General features: G+C 44.1%; 1 protein-coding gene across 3 annotated transcripts in view; it reads left to right on the top strand.

Annotated features, from left to right (window-relative positions):
- adad1 (adenosine deaminase domain containing 1 (testis-specific)) overlaps positions 1–16,291 on the top strand; it is a 132,935-nt gene that overhangs the window by 24,516 nt on the left and 92,128 nt on the right. For all 3 annotated transcript variants that reach the window (XM_070871814.1, XM_070871818.1, XM_070871817.1), the window contains exons 3-5: positions 8,674–8,862; positions 8,953–9,105; positions 14,662–14,745. In XM_070871814.1, the coding sequence (XP_070727915.1) occupies positions 8,674–8,862; positions 8,953–9,105; positions 14,662–14,745 (426 nt within the window). The remainder of the gene's footprint in view (positions 1–8,673; positions 8,863–8,952; positions 9,106–14,661; positions 14,746–16,291) is intronic.

Raw genomic sequence — 16,291 nt, forward strand, 5'->3', positions numbered from 1 at the left:
CGATAATGGTGCCTCTGCTCTCCCAAACTTGTGGGATGAGCAGCTTGTCTGACTCGAGCACATATTGGGACACTCATTGGTACGTCTCTTTAGTCTCGTGAATACAGGCTGCTGCCTTGGTTGACTTATTGCACACATGTTCACTAGTTTGGGGCTCGCCCGTTACTTTTGCTTGCTGCACAACACTCCCGACCCCGTGTGATAACACATCACTTGTTACAAGTACTTTGTCAGATACATATACGACAGGTTGATGTTCGCCCACTACTTTGACTTGTTGTAAGGTGCCCCCGACCCCATATAATGGTACATCATTGGCTGTGAAAGACCACTCACATGGGTTACACAGTGCAAACAACTTATTGGAACATGGTGGGTTCTTGGCCTTCTCAGCGGCTGTCCCTTTACCTTTGCCCCAAACCCAGTCGTCTTCCTTGCTCGGCGACACATTCCTCCGTTCCGTTCCGGCGACCTACCGTGGTCTGGGCGCACCCTCGCCCCGTGGTCTTGGCACACCCTTGTCCGTGATGCCGACTGCCGCGATTTTCCCAAGGATTTGGCCTCTGGCGTCGGGGAGATACATTCGGACAGTTTCGGCCGGAGTCCCACTCTGCATGGTCGACATGGAGCCTCTTCCATCGCCGTGAAGGGGTCGTCGGCTTCGGGTGGTGGGTACCGCGCCTGTACCGCTGCTCGGTTGATCTTCACCTCCTCATAGTCATGATGAGCTGCCTGTGCCTCGGGGATCTGCAAATGGATCTGCACTTCGATGCCTGGTTCAGCTGAAGGTGGGGATTTGCTCCGCCTTTGAGAAGGGGAGATGTTGTTCGCCAGAGAAGGTACGCAGAGGTCTTCCCAGTTCCATCGAATCTTCCCCATCCACCTCCTACCAAGCAGCGTTGGCCCATCATCTGAAACAATCCACAGTGGTAAATCGTGCACTGCTCCCTCATGGGGATACTCTTATGTCCGCAATACCAATAACTGCTATCCGTTCTTTGATGTAGGTGCGCAGTTTTGCCTGAATCTGTATCATCTTGGGTCGCTGTACTTCATCGCCCCACAGCCTCTCTAATGCCTTCTGCCTCATGACTGATTGACTCGCCCCCATGTCTAGTTCCATGGAGACTGGAGCACCGTTAAGTTCAACTTTTAACATTATCGGAGGGCTTTTGGTGGTGGTGGTGTGTATCCCCCATATACTTCATCATCATCCTCGGGTTGAGTTGCTTCTCCTGCTCGTTCATCGTGATCCTCGCTGGATCGGTCGTCCTCTCCCGACTGCCATATGATGAGTCAGAGATCGTTTGCACATTCGCTGGAGGTGCCCCATTGTTCCACAACCCTTGTACACATAGGGCTTGAATCGACATTGATGAGCTCTATGGCTGCCCTGCAGCGGCAACATGGTGTTAATGGATACGCATTCACGCCCCACGGCGGATTCTGAATCACTCTAGGCCTAGGTCTGGCCTCTGCAGTCGTCTGGGCCCTGCCTTGTGCCATTCTGCCTGCTGAAAACATTTTATGCACAGTACTTGCCGGTGAGCTTCGATTCTATGAAGATAGCTGTTTCGTGTTATCGCTCGTGGATATAAAGGCTTGGGCTATCGTGATGGCCTTGCTCAGACCTAAGGATCCGGCAGACAGCAGTTTGCACAGAATGACCTTGTGGCCAATTCCAAGCATGAAAAAGTCCCGTAACATTTCCCCCAAGGATCCTGCAAGATAACACTGCCCCGCAAGGTGTCTTAGGTGGGCGACAAAACACGCCACGTTCTGGCCCTCGGAGCGATGATGCGTGTAAAAGCGATACCTGGCCATCAGGATGCTCTCCTTTGGCTTGAGGTATTCCATAACCAGCGTAGCTCTGTGTAAGACATGTCTGTTGGTTTGACCGGTGCCAGCAAATTTTTGAGGAGGCCATATATTGAAGACCCACATACGGTGAGAATCGCCTTGCGCTTGATCGCCATCTCAGCCTTGTCCAATTCGTTGGCCACAAAGTACTGGTCGAGGCGCTCAACGAAGGCTTCCCAATCATCACCCTCAACAAATCTCTCAAGGATATCAACAGCAGCCATTATGACGTGAAAGTCCGTGATCCGTTACTCGTCGCCAATTTGTTATGTTCAGAATAAATCCACAGAACTGTGTTGCAAGCTCAAACTGTTGTGACCTTAGTCTCTATTCAGACTCGAGTGGAGAAGCAGCCTGGTGAGTCACCTTTAATACCTGCTTGCCTTAGGGTTCACAGGTGACCACTAGGTCTCTGAGGTGTGTCCCCTAGTGGCAAGTCTTACATTTTGGTGAGGTTTACATACATACATAACAGATTCTATACACTGCAGATAGAGATTTCGATATAACTTTAGAAGACCTGCAACAATTCGATAAAAGTGATTGGGTTTGTTTAATAATTTTCTGACAGGAGTACAGTGATTGAAACATGACTTTTTAACTTCAATTGCCTCACTCTACACGCTCCCCAATCTTCCTGCCCACTGCGCCTGTCGGGCTAATCTTGCCAACCTCCTTGCCGTTCCACTTGCTGACCCTGTGGATTCTGCCAGTGGATTGGCTGTAACCGTCTTTCTCCACATCTCACTTGTGAACAAGGCACTTTCCATCCATGAGAAAATTGTGGATGATTACACCGCCATCATGACCGTAATAGAGACATGGCTGAGGGATGATGACTTCTTTCCCCTTAATGAAGCTTCCCTGCCTGGCTATACATTCCACCACTTGCCCCACTCAAACCGCCGCAATGGTGGTGTAGCTCTTATCAATAAATCACACCTTGGCCTGTCTTCCTACTCCTCTGGCAACTTCTCATTTTGAGCGCCTCACCTTGTTCCACATTTCACGCCTCTCACTTAAAATCTCTGTCCTCTGCTACCCATCCAAGTATCACGCCAAGTTTCTCACTGAAATATCTTTTCTGCTTTCCTCCCTCAATCTCTGCACCGAGATATACCCCCTCCCATCTCCACTCCCTTAAGTGTAAGAGACGCAGATTTGAGCGTCTATGGCAGACGAGTGGTTTAACCATCCATCGCCAGATCTGGCTGGACTACGTAAACCACTATCTGGTCCTGCTCTTCATTGCTAAAATTGCTCATTCAGATCATCATCCTGCAATGCAAAGATAACCCCTGGCTTCTCTTCACCACAAACCATTTTCTCAAACCACCCTCCCGTGCTATCTCCACCCTCACCTCCAACAATAAGTGCGAGGAGCTCGTGGAAGTTTTGGTCAAAAGGATTGAGACCATCCGCTCAGGTGCCGCTGCTGCTTCCCTCCCTCCCTTCCCCTCGCTGACCAGGCCAAACTTCCCCTAATGTTCCCTGCTGCCCTAGCCCTGAACTCAGATCTTTCTCTAGATTCTATCCCACCTCCTGCCTTGCTCTCCGAACTCGCCTTATCCATGAGACACACAACCTGCTCCCTCAACCCTATTCCTATCAAACTATTGACCCTCTAATTTCCCTTCCCGGGACCCATGTTCGCTGATATTGTTAACAATTCCCTGTCCTCGGGTACTGTGCCCCTCCCCTTCAAATCTGCCATCATCATTCCCCTCCCTTTTTCAAAAACAAACTCTTGATCCCTCTGTCGTTGCAAACTACTACCCCCATCTCCAACCTCCCTTTTCTCTCATGTCCTTGAAGGTGCTCGCACCTTCCAAAACTGTACCCATATTTGCCTGCAATTCCATGTTTAAATCCCTCCAATTAGGTTTCCACTATCACCACAGTACTGAAACCGGCCTTATCAAAGTCACAAATAGCATTCTTTGTGACTGTGACAAAGGTAAACTATCCCTCCTCATCCTTCTCGAACTATCTGCAGCCTTTGACACAGTTGAGCACTCCTCCAACGCCTTTCCTCAGTCTTCTAGCTGGGTGGAACTGCCCTTGCATGGTTCCATTCTTATCTGTCGAATCGTAGACAGAGAATCACCTGCAATGGTTTCTCAAGGGAGCAAGCTATCTTAGATCTAGTCCTGTGTAATGAGACAGGAAAAATAAACGATCTCCGAGTAAAAGATCCTCTCGGAATGAGTGATCACAGTATGGTTGAATTTGTAATACAGATTGAGGGTGAGGAAGTTGTGTCAGAAACGAGTGTACTATGCTTAAACAAAGGGGACTACAGTGGGATGAGGGCAGAGTTGGCTAAAGTAGACTGGAAACACAGACTAAACAGTGGCACCATTGAGGAACAGTGGAGGACTTTTAAGGAGCTCTTTCATAGTGTGCAACAAAAATATATTCCAGTGAAAAAGAAGGGCGGTAAGAGAAGGGATAACCAGCTGTGGATAACCAAGGAAATAAAGGAGAGTATCAAATCAAAGACCAATGCGTATAAGGTGGCCAAGGTTAGTGGGAAACTAGAGGATTGGGAAAATTTTAAACAACAGCAAAGAATTACTAAAAAAGCAATAAAGAAAGGAAAGATAGATTACGAAGGTAAACTTGCGCAAAACATAAAAACAGATAGTAAAAGCTTTTACTGAGATATAAAAAGGAAAAGAGTGACTAAAGTAAATGTTGGTCCCTTAGAAGATGAGAAGGGGGTTTTAATCATGGGAAATGTGGAAATGGCTGAGACCTTAAACAATTATTTTGCTTTGGCCGTCACAGCGGAAGACACAAAAACCATGCCAAAAATTGCTGGTCACAGAAATGTGGGAAGGGAGGACCTTGAGACAATCATTATCACGAAGGGAGTAGTGCTGGACAGGCTAATGGGACTCAAGGTAGACAAGTCCCCTGGTCCTGATGAAATGCATCCCAGGGTATTAAAAGAGATAGCGGAAGTTATAGCAGATGCATTCGTTATAACCAAAATTCTCTGGACTCTGGGGAGGTACCAGCGGATTGGAAAGCAGCTAATGTAACGCCTCTGTTTTAAAAAAAAAAGGGAGCAGACAAAAGGCATGTAACTATAGGCCGGTTAATTTAACATCTGTAGTGGGGAAAATGCTTGAAACTATCATTAAGGAAGAAATAGCGGGACATCTAGATAGGAATATGCAATCAAGCAGACGCAGCATGGATTCATGAAGGGGAAATCATGTTTAACTAATTTACTGGAATTCTTTGAGGATATAATGAGAATGGTGGATAGAGGTGTACCGATGGATGTGGTGTATTTAGATTTCCAAAAGGCATTCGATAAGATGCCACACAAAAGGTTACTGCAGAAGATAGAGGTACGTGCCGTCAGAGGAAATGTATTAGCATGCATCGAGAATTGGCTGGCGAACAGAAAGCAGAGAGTTGGGATAAATGGTCCTTTTCGGGTTGGAAATCGGTGGTTAGTGGTGTGCCACAGGGATTGGTGCTGGTACCACAACTGTTTACAATATACAAAGATGACCTGGAGGAGGGGACAGAGTGTAGTGTAACAGAATTTGCAGATGGCGCTAAGATTAGTGGGAAAGCGGGTTGTGTAGAGGACACATAGAGGCTGCAAAGAGATTTGGATAGGTTAAGGGAATGGGCTAAGGTTTGGCAGATGGAGTACAATGTCGGAAAGTGTGAGGTCATCCACCTTGGGGGGGAAAAAAACAGTAAAAGGGAATATTATTTGAATGGGGAGAGATTGCAAATGCTGAGGTGCAGAGGGACCTGGGGGTCCTTGTGCATGAATCCCAAAAAGTTAGTTTGCAAGTGCAGCAGATAATCAGGAAGGCGAATGGAATGTTGGCCTTCATTGCAAGAGGGATGGAGTACAAAAGCAGGGAGGTCCTACTGCAACTGTATAGGGTATTGGAGTACTGCGTGCAGTTTTGGTCACCTTACTTCAGGAAGGATGTACTGGCTTTGGAGGGGGTACAGAGACGATTCACTAGGCTGATTCCGGAGATGAGGGGGTTACCTTATGATGATAGATTGAGTCGACTGGGTCTTCACTCGTTGGAGTTCAGAAGGATGAGGGGTGATCTTACAGAAACATTTAAAATCATGAAAGGGATCGACAAGATAGAGGCAGAGAGGTTGTTTCCAGTGGTAGGGGAGACTAGAACTAGGGGACACAGCCTCAAAATACGGGGGAGCCAATTTAAAACCGAGTTGAGAAGGAATTTCTTCTCCCAGAGGGTTGTGAATCTGTGGAATTCTCTGCCCAAGGAAGCAGTTGAGGCTAGCTCATTGAATGTATTCAAGTCACATAGATTTTTAACCAATAAGGGAATTAAGGGTTATGGGGAGAGGGTGGGTAAGTGGAGCTGAGTCCACGGCCAGATCAGCCATGATCTTAGTGAATGGCGGAGCAGGCTCGAGGGGCTAGATGGCCTACTCCTGTTCCTAATTCTTATGTTCCCACCTGCACCATTACCTCCTGGAGTATCCCAATAATCTATCCTTTGCTCCCTTTTGTTTCTCATCTACATGCTGCTCCTCGGCAATATCGTCCGAAAATACACGAAGTTCCACATGTACGTTGACTCTGTTCAACTCTATCTCACCACCACCTCTCTTGACCCCTCCATTGCCTCTGATTTGTCACACTGCTTGTCTGACTTACAATATTGAATGAGCAAAAATTTCCTCCAACTAAATATTGGAACAACTGAAGCCATTGTCTTTGGTCCCTGTCACAAATTCTGTTCCCTGACCACCCTGGCAACTGTCTGAAGCTAAGCCAGACCGTTCTTAACCTTGGTGTTGTGTTTGACCTTGAGATGAGCTTCTGACCACATAGCTGCTCCCATCACCAAGATTACCTACTTCCATCACCGTAACGTCGCCTGTCTCCAACCCTGCCTCAGCTCATCTGCTGAAACCTTTATCCAGGCTTTTGCTACTTCCAGACATGACTATTCAAATGCTCTCTAGGTCGGCCTCCCATCTTCCACCCTAAATAAACTTGTGCTCAACCAAAACTCTGCTGCTCGTATTTTAACTCGCACCAAGTCTCGTTCACTCATCACGCTGTGCTCACTGACCTATACGGGTTCTCGGTCCAACAACACATCAATTTTAAAATTCTCATCCTTGTTTTCAAATCCCTCCATGATCTTGCCACTCCCTATCTCTGTAAGCTCCTCCAGCTCTACAAGCCTTCGAGATTTCTGCACTCCTCCAATTCTGGCCTCTTGTGCACCACTGATTTTAATGGTTCCACCATTGGCAGCCGTGCCTTCAGCTGCTGAGACCCTAAGCTCTAGAATTCACTCGCTAAACCGCTCTACCTCTCGCCTCCTTTTTAAAATGCTATTTAAAACCTACCTCTTTAACCAAGCCAAGGGATGATGGCTGAATGAGACTTGGTGCGAGTTAAGCAGCGGAGCTTTGGCTGAGCACAAATTTATTGAGGGTGGAAGATGCAAGGCTGGCCAGTAGAGCATTGGAATCGTCAAGTCTAGGGGCCCAACATTGGCCATGACATGCATCAATTTTTTTTTAGAGTAAATTGTTTCTTCTGGCGTAAGTTAGAAAATACAATTTTCCCCCCAAAATTTGCTCCAGAGTAAGTCAGTTAGGTCCGATTTTTTTTTTAGGTCACTTTTTTTTTTCAAAAGGGGGCGTTTCCAGACACTTATGCCAGTTTTGGCCATTTATGCCACTTTGGTCAGCAAAAACTTACTCCAAATCGACTTAGGTCAGCGTGTGTGGCCAGCTCTGAAAAACCTTGTGGGCAGTTAAGAAAAAGCAGCGCACATTCAGCAGACATTAGGGCAGGGATAGAGGAGGGAAGGGAACTGGAGAGGACCTCAATAACCAAGCACCAAACATTAATGAAAAGCTCAAACCAATAAAATACAATAAAAAAGTAAGTAAATCCTACCTTATCTTTAAAGTCTGCCCGGGAAAGGAAGCGGGCCGGCCTGTGCATGAGGCCATTTGGCTTGGGATAGGGGAGGGAAGACTCACCAGAAAAATGCGAGCTTGTGGACTGGAGAAGTTGCAGCTGCTGGATCTGCACGTTTCATGAGGGGGGGTGAGGGGTGAGAGCTTGCTGAGCCACCGGAGAACCTGCTAGATCTGTGCATTTCGGGCGGGGGGGAAAGAAAGCTGCTGGATGCTCTTTAAAAATGGCAGAGTGCCAAGTTTTCTCTCCTGCGCATGTGCGCACATCGGGGCTGACACCACTGCGCATGCGCGAAGGTGCCTGCTTTGTTTTTGGCGCGGGTGTTTAGCTCCGCCCGCCCCCCCCCCCCACTTCACCGTCGATACCACGCCAGGACTCCGGGGACTGCACGCAGCGGCCAGGATGGGGCGAGTTTTTCCCTGCGCCGTTTCCAGCGTGCAAAGTCGGTGCGCTTGAGGTCAGTACGCCGACAAAACTGTTTGGGGAAAATCTAGCCCTAGAAGGAGCAAATATCTGGATAAAAGTTTCAGTGGCAGATGAGCAGAGTTGGAGTAAGGAGATGTTTGAGGCAGTCTTGATGATGGAGCGGATATGTTGTCGTAAGCTCAAGCTTTTGGTCATCTGTCCTGATATCTCCTGTGGTCGGTGTCAAAAATGCTTTTATTGATAACAGTCTTGTTAAGAGCCTTGGGATGTTTTGCTACATTAAAGGCGCTATATAAATGCAAGTTCCTCTACCATATCCTATTTCACCTGTTACTGTGTGTCCAGGAGTACTATATGTTTTGACCAAAAGTCAATCATGTTTGTCACATGTTATAATTTTAAATTTATGTATGTTTTTACAGGTCAATATCCAAAGTCACAATTTACTGAATATATTAAACCACTCCCAAGCACTGCACTACCGCCTAAGAAAGTTTCTCGGGAATTTATTGATAAATACAGGCGTGGTGAGATCAACCCAGTTTCAGCTTTGCATCAGTATGCACAAATGTTGCGTATGCAACTAATTTTAAAAGAAACTGTTGCTACAGGTAGGTGGGATTTATTTTTTGCAGCAGATGCCCCAGTAGAAAATTATTTTATGAATTCATTTCGCTGAACTATTACATTTCTCTTTCTAGGCAATGTGTTTGGACAATACTTTGCATTCTGTGCTGTGGTTGATAGTGTTGAATACAAAACTGGAATGGGTCAAAATAAGAAAGAAGCAAAAGCCAATGCTGCACAGTTAGCTCTTGATGAACTTCTAGACTCAGAACTAAGCAAAACTTCAAGTAAGTAAAAAAAATAAATAAATGAACTTGTTTTCTCTATGGCCAAAACAAGGTGAGTTGGAGGTAAGGCATTTTCTACAGGGAAGGAGAATGCACAGTGAATCACAGTTGCTATGCCATTGTTATTTGCCATTATGTATCTCTAAGCAGCTACTTACAAAGCCATGTTGGCAGAGTCCAGGGAGCAGATTGCATATACTCTCAGCTGAAAAATGATATTTCACAAGACAAAATCATGGATACATTTAAAGATTAAGATTTTGTTCAGTCAGCCTTTTTTTTAGCTTGCATCCGAATCAACCATTGCAGAACTATTTTTCTTAGGTCAGTGATTGCAGTGTAATACTAACAGTAAATCACTACTAAGAATGTTTTTTACATTATTGTTTTGAAATTCATCAGTTATTGAAGTACTCTGATATATTTTGCAAACTGCAAACTTTGAAAGAAATGTTTCATTTCTGAATTTTATGAATTCTGAAAGGATCAATGATAAAACTTGAATGGATACTCCAGAATTAGGTCTTGTCTTTGATTATATTCATAAGAAAAATATAGTCTTGTATAAAAGAATAATAAATTATAAACCTACCACAAGTGCCCTTTTCAAGTTTTGTCACAAAATCGTGATGTATCTGCCTAACATGAGTTTCCAATGTTCACGAACATTTATTTGAAAAAACTAATTTTGGAATGAAGAGGCTAAATATAATGAAATTGAGCAAATAATTAGAGGAGGCATGCTTTTAATATTGAAATTCCTCTCTATACATTCATTTATTGTTCTTTATGCACCTCGTGTGTGCAGCCATATCCAAATGCCTTCTGAAAATCTAACTAGATTATATCTATTGAAGTACCCTCTGCAACCTGTTTAGTTACATCCTCAAAGAACCCAGTATATTTTTGAGAGACGAAACCTATTGCTTTTAAATTTATGTTGATTCTCCTTTATGATATTTAGCATTTTCCCCACAACTAATGGTTGATGGGTCTAGAATTCCAAGTTCATGTTCACTTTGTAATGAATGCCAGAGTAACAGTTTCTATTATGCAGTTCTTGGGTACTTTTGGAACTCCTTAAAATGTTTCTGTTCGAAGGATGTGGGCAGCGCTGACAAGACATTTATTGACCATCCCATTTTGAGTAGCAGTTCTTTGTACAACTGAGTGGCTTGCAAGGCCACTTCAGAGAACATTAAAAATCAACCATGTAATGTGGACTAGTCACAGATTAGTCAGATGAGGGTGGCAGGATCCCTTTTCTGAAGAACATTAGTGAATCAGTTGGATTTTTATTATAATCTAGCAGTTTTTGTAGTCATTTTTATTTGATCCGAGCTGACAAAAGACCAGACTTAGTGAATTCATGATTGGATTTGAACTCATGACCCTTGGTTACTAATATAACCACTACACTATTGTACCTCCATATTCACCAGTCTTTCTACTTTCTCTATCATACTCCTGAGGAATCTACAATATGTGCCAACTGATCCCAGTACCCGATATGTGTAATTTCTTGATTTGCTTTCATTACTTATGTCTTGCTGATATCTAAGTATTATAGATTCCTGAGCTAAAATAACAATCTAAAATGTCTACTCTACAGTCTCCTATGGAGACTGAAGTGAAGAATTAATTCAACACCTATGCAATTTCATGAACCTTTTGTAATACTTCTATACCACTTAGCGCTTAATGGATCTATCTGTTTTCCTGCCATTCTGTCAATTTATGTACCACTAGCTATAGACTGCCTCTCCATTACTCTCTTATTAATGTTCATTTTAGATATCCTTACCTGATTTCTGTATACATTCCAATCTTCTTTGATCTTCTTTCCTTGCATATTATAAAATTATGTGGGGTCGAGATAGAGTGGATAGAAAGGACCTATTTCCCTTAGCAGAAAGGTCAATAACTAGGGGGAATAGATTAAAAGTAATAGGATTAGGGGAGAGTTGAACAGAACCTTTTTCACCCAGAGAGTGGTGAAGGTCTGGAGGTGGGTGGGTTGTGGGGCCAGGAAGGAAAATTGGGATAGGCTTTGATGATCCACTGTGATTGAACTTTCTGCCAACATTCACTTTCTGGGCCTACAACAAAAAGTGGTCATTTGGGCAGAGGACTTCTGGCACCCTTGAACAATATCATATGTGAATTAGAATCTTCAGGGGAGAAGAGAAGGGGGAAAAGTTAACTTGCTTGGTATTTGCTATATTTGATCTTGTTCTGCAACTGTGGCCTTGGTCTTGCTGTATTTTTCTTTAAACTCATCGGAGTATTCCTTTTTTGTGCTTGGCACCAGTTGCGTTAAATAAGAAAAGCCTAATTAAAAACAATAGCAATGATGGAAAGAGCTTTCATGCATTACTGCACAGTGAGTATTGTGGTAGGAGTATGAGTCCCACTGCACGCCATAACTTTTCCACCAGCTATTACATTGGTTTCATTGTAGTTACTGTTGCAAATGAAAACATTTTCTTGCTCGGAAATGTCTCAAAGATTTGTCTTTCATTTATGCATTTTGGTGGATCAAACCTGAATGAAAACCTTGCTGATAAATTTAAGTAAAGGAAAGTAAATTATATCCTGGGGAAAGGGAGGCACTACAATAGCTACTGCCTGTAATCTCTTAAAGGAACATGTCCCTTAGATTTTCTTCCCCACAATGGATTATTGGGTTGATTCTCACTGGTACATCATGGGCCGCCCCGACCTGTGTGAGACCACCACCGCAGGTCGGGCCTATAAATAGAAATGGAGCGCCGGGCCCTGGAGCATCGTGGCGGAGGTGCGGCGAATGAGGGTATGGGGCCCAGAAGAGCCGATGGCCCAGGGGCAGCACGGACCTGCCGACACTGCGATATGTGTGCATCCTAGGTCCGTGCAGGAGAGCAGGTCTCCAGTCGTCCTGGTTAATCCTTGTCACAGGATAAAGGCTTAGCTCTGTCAAGCCCGTGTGGTGGCTGATGTGCAATGGTCACTGCACGTTTTTTTGAAAAAAACATCCATGCACAGGCATCTTCCACCCCCTCAATTGGAGTTCGGGACTGGAACATCGGGTCCTTCATTGAAATAGCTATGAACCTTCATGGAAGCAAGTCATCCTCGTTCGAGGGATCGCCTATGATGATGTGTAATGAGAAAGGACTAATTAGCAATCTTGTTGTGCGAGGTCCCTTGCGGAAGAGTGACCATAATATGGTAGAATTCTTTATTAAGATGGAGAGTGACACAGTTAATTCAGAGACTAGGATCCTGAACTTAAGGAAAGGTAACTTCGATGGTATGAGATGTGAATTGGCTAGAATAGACTGGCAAATGATACTTAAAGGGTTGATGGTGGATAGGCAATGGCAAACATTTAAAGATCACATGGATGAACTTCAACAATTGTACACCCCTGTCTGGAGTAAAAATAAAACAGGGAAGGTGGCTCAACTGTGGCTAACAAGGGAAATTAGAGATAGTGTTAAATCCAAGGAAGAGACATATAAATTGGTCAGAAAAAGCAGCAAACTTGAGGACTGGGAAAAATTTAGAATTCAGCAGAGGAGGACAAAGGATTTAATTAGGAGGGGGGAAATAGAGTATGAGAGGAAGCTTGCCGGGAACATAAAAACTGACTGCAAAAGCTTCTATAGATATGTGAAGAGAAAAAGATTAGTGAAGATGAACGTAGGTCCCTTGCAGTCAGATTCAGGTGAGTTTATAATGGGGAACAAAGAAATGGCAGACCAGTTGAACAAATACTTTGGTTCTGTCTTCACGAAGGAAAACCAATAACCTCGGAAGTACTAGGGGACAGAGTGTCGAGTGAGAAGGAGGAACTGAAGGATATCCTTATTAGGCGGGAAATTGTGTTGGGGAAATTGATGGGATTGAAGGCCGATAAATCCCCGGGCCTGATATGTCTGCATCCCAGAGTACTTAGGGAAGTGTCCCTAGAAATAGTGGATGCATTGGTGATCATTTTCCAACAGTCTATCGACTCTGGATCAGCTCCTATGGACTGGAGGGTAGCTAATGTAACACCACTTTTTTAAAAAAAAGGAGGGAGAGAGAAAACGGGTAATTATACTGACATCAGTAGTGGGGAAAATGTTGGAATCAATTATTAACAGATGAAATAGCAGAATATTTGGAAAGCAGTGACTGGATCGGTCCAAGTCAGCATGGATTTATGAAAGGGAAATCATGCTTGACAAAGCTTCTGGAATTTTTTTGAGGATGTAACTAGTAGAGTGAACAAAGGAGAACCAGTGGATGTGGTATGTTTGGACTTTAAAAGGCTTTTGAGAAGGTTCGACACAAGAGATTGGTGTGAAAAATTAAAGCACATGGTATTGGTAATGTACTGACGTGGATCGAGAACTGGTTGGCAGACAGGAAGCAGAGAGTCGGGATAAACGGGTCCTTTTCAGAATGGCAGGCAGTGACTAGCGGGGTGCCGTAGGGCTCAGTGCTGGGACCCCAGCTATTTACGATACACATTAATGATTTGGGTGAAGGAATTGAGTGTAATATCTCCAAGTTTGCAGATGACACTAAACTGGGTGGCGGTGTGAGCTGTGAGGAGGACGCTAAGAGGCTGCAGAGTGACTTGGACAGATTAGGTGAATGGGCAAGTGCATGGCAAATGCAATATAATGTGGATAAATGTGAGGTTATCCATTTTGGGGGCAAAAACACAAAGGCAGAATATTATCTGAATGGCAGCAGATTAGGAAAAGGGGAGGTGCAACGAGACCTCGGTGTCATGGTACATCAGTCATTAAAAGTTGGCATGCAGGTACAGCAGACGATGAAGAAGGCAAATGGTATGTTGGCCTTCATAGCTAGGGGATTTGAGTATAGGAGCAGGGAGGTCTTACTGCAGTTGTACAGAGCCTTGGTGAGGCCTCACCTGGAATATTGTGTTCGGTTTTGGCCTCCTAATCTGAGGAAGGATGTTCTTGAAGGAGTGCAGTGAAGGTTCACCAGACTGATTCCCTGGATGGCTGGACTGACCTATGAGGAGAGACTGGATCGACTGGGCCTTTATACACTGGAGTTTAGAAGGATGAGGGAGGATCTCATAAAAACATATACAATTCTGACGGGACTGGACAGGTTAGATGCAGAAAGAATGTTCCCGATGTTGGGGAAGTCCAGAACCAGGGGACACAGTCTAAATATAAGGGGTAAGCCATTTAGGACTGAGATGAGGAGAAACTTCTTCACTCAGAGTTGTTAACCTGTGTAATTCCCGACTGCAGAGAGTTGTTGATGCCAGTTCATTGGATATATTCAAGAGGGAGTTAGATATGGCCCTTACGGCTAAAGGGATCAAGGGGTACTGAGGTGGATGATCATCCATGATCTTATTTAATGGTGGTGCAGGCTCGAAGGACCGAATGGCCTACTCCTGCACCTATTTTCTATGTTTCTATGATGAAGGACAACTTGTATTTGAAAAACCATGAAAATGTAGCTATTCTAGTTGTGACGGTGCTGATTCTCAATTATAAACATAATTGTTCACAGCAATATTTTAATGTTTATTTTCAGCTTCAGGTCCAATACCTACTGAACGAAGGGTATTGCCTTCATCAAGTCTGCCTTCAAGAAACCAGCCTTCAAAGCTATGTTATGGTGAGGAAGTATTAACTTTCCATAGCTCAGGGTGGATAACATTTGAGCAGAATAGCTGATGCTGTGAAATTAGATCATGATCGTGAGACTAAATATGCTTTTTCAAAAAATGTATTATTTCTTAATTATTGAATGTTATACTATTGAAGTAAAGAGAACATAACATAAGAATTAAGAGAAAGAGTAGGCCATTTGGGCCCTCGAGATTGCTCCGCCATTCAATAAGATCTTTGCTGATCTTCTACCTCAACTCTACTTTCTCGCACTATGCCATAATCCCTTGATTCCCTTAATATTCAAAAATATATTGATCTCTGTCTTGAATATACTCAACGACTGAGCACCCACAGCCCTTTGGGGTAGAGAATTCCAAAGATTCACCACCTTCTGAGTGAAAAAGATTCTCCTCATCACAGTCCTAAATGGCCGACCCTTTATTCGGAGAGTGTGACCCCTGGCTCTAGACTCCCCACACAGGGGAAACATCCTCCCTGCATCTACCCTGTCGAGCCCTGGAAGAATTTTGTATATTTCAATCAGATCATCTCTCATTCTTCTAAACTCTAGAGAATATACACCTAGTCTACTCAATCTCTCCTCAGAGTACAATTCTCCCACCAGAGGTCGAGTCTGGTGAACGGTCGTTGAACTCCCTCTATGGCAACTATATCCTTCCTTGGGTAAGGAGACCAAAACTGCATACAATACTCCAGGTGTGGTCTGACCAGGGCCTTATATAATTGCAGTAAGACATCTTTACTCATGTACTCAAATCCTCCTGTAATAAAGGCCAACATACCATTTGCGTTCTTAATTGCTTGCTGCACCTGCATGTTAACTTTGTGTTTTGTGTACAAGGACACCCAGGTCCCTCTGAACACCAACATTTCCCAATCTCTCACCATTTAAAAATACTGTTTTTCTATTTTTCCTACTGAAGTGGATAACTTCGCATTTCTCCACATTAAATTCAATTTGCCATGTTCTTGTCCACTCACTTAACCTGTTTATATCCCCTTGAAGTCTCTTTACATCCTCCTCAGATTTCACATGTCAGTTTTGAAGATGAACACTGGTATATAAGAACATAAGAAATAGGAGCAGGAGTAGGCCATTTGGCCCCTCAAGACTGCTCTGACATTCAATAAGATCATGGCTGATCTGATCATGGACTTAGCTCCACTTCCCTGCCTGTTCCCCATAACCCTTTACTCCCTTATCGCTCAAAAATCTGTATCAACGCCTTAAATATATTCAATGACCCAGCCTCCACAGCTCTCTGGGGTAGATAATTCCATAGATTTATAACCCTCAGAGAAGCAATTCCTCCTCGTCTCAGTTTTAAATGGGCGGCCCCATATTCTAAGACTATGTCCCCTAGTTTTAGTTTCCCCTATGAATGGAAATATCCTCTCTGCATCCACCTTATCGAGCCTCCTCATTATCTTTTATGTTTCATTCTTCTGAACTCCAATGAGTATAGGCCCAACCTATCTTCATAAGTCAACCCCCTCATTTCCAGAGTCAACCTAGTGAACCTTCTCTG

Source organism: Pristiophorus japonicus, chromosome 2 (assembly GCF_044704955.1).
Source record: "Pristiophorus japonicus isolate sPriJap1 chromosome 2, sPriJap1.hap1, whole genome shotgun sequence".
Classification (NCBI taxonomy): Eukaryota; Metazoa; Chordata; class Chondrichthyes; family Pristiophoridae; genus Pristiophorus; species Pristiophorus japonicus.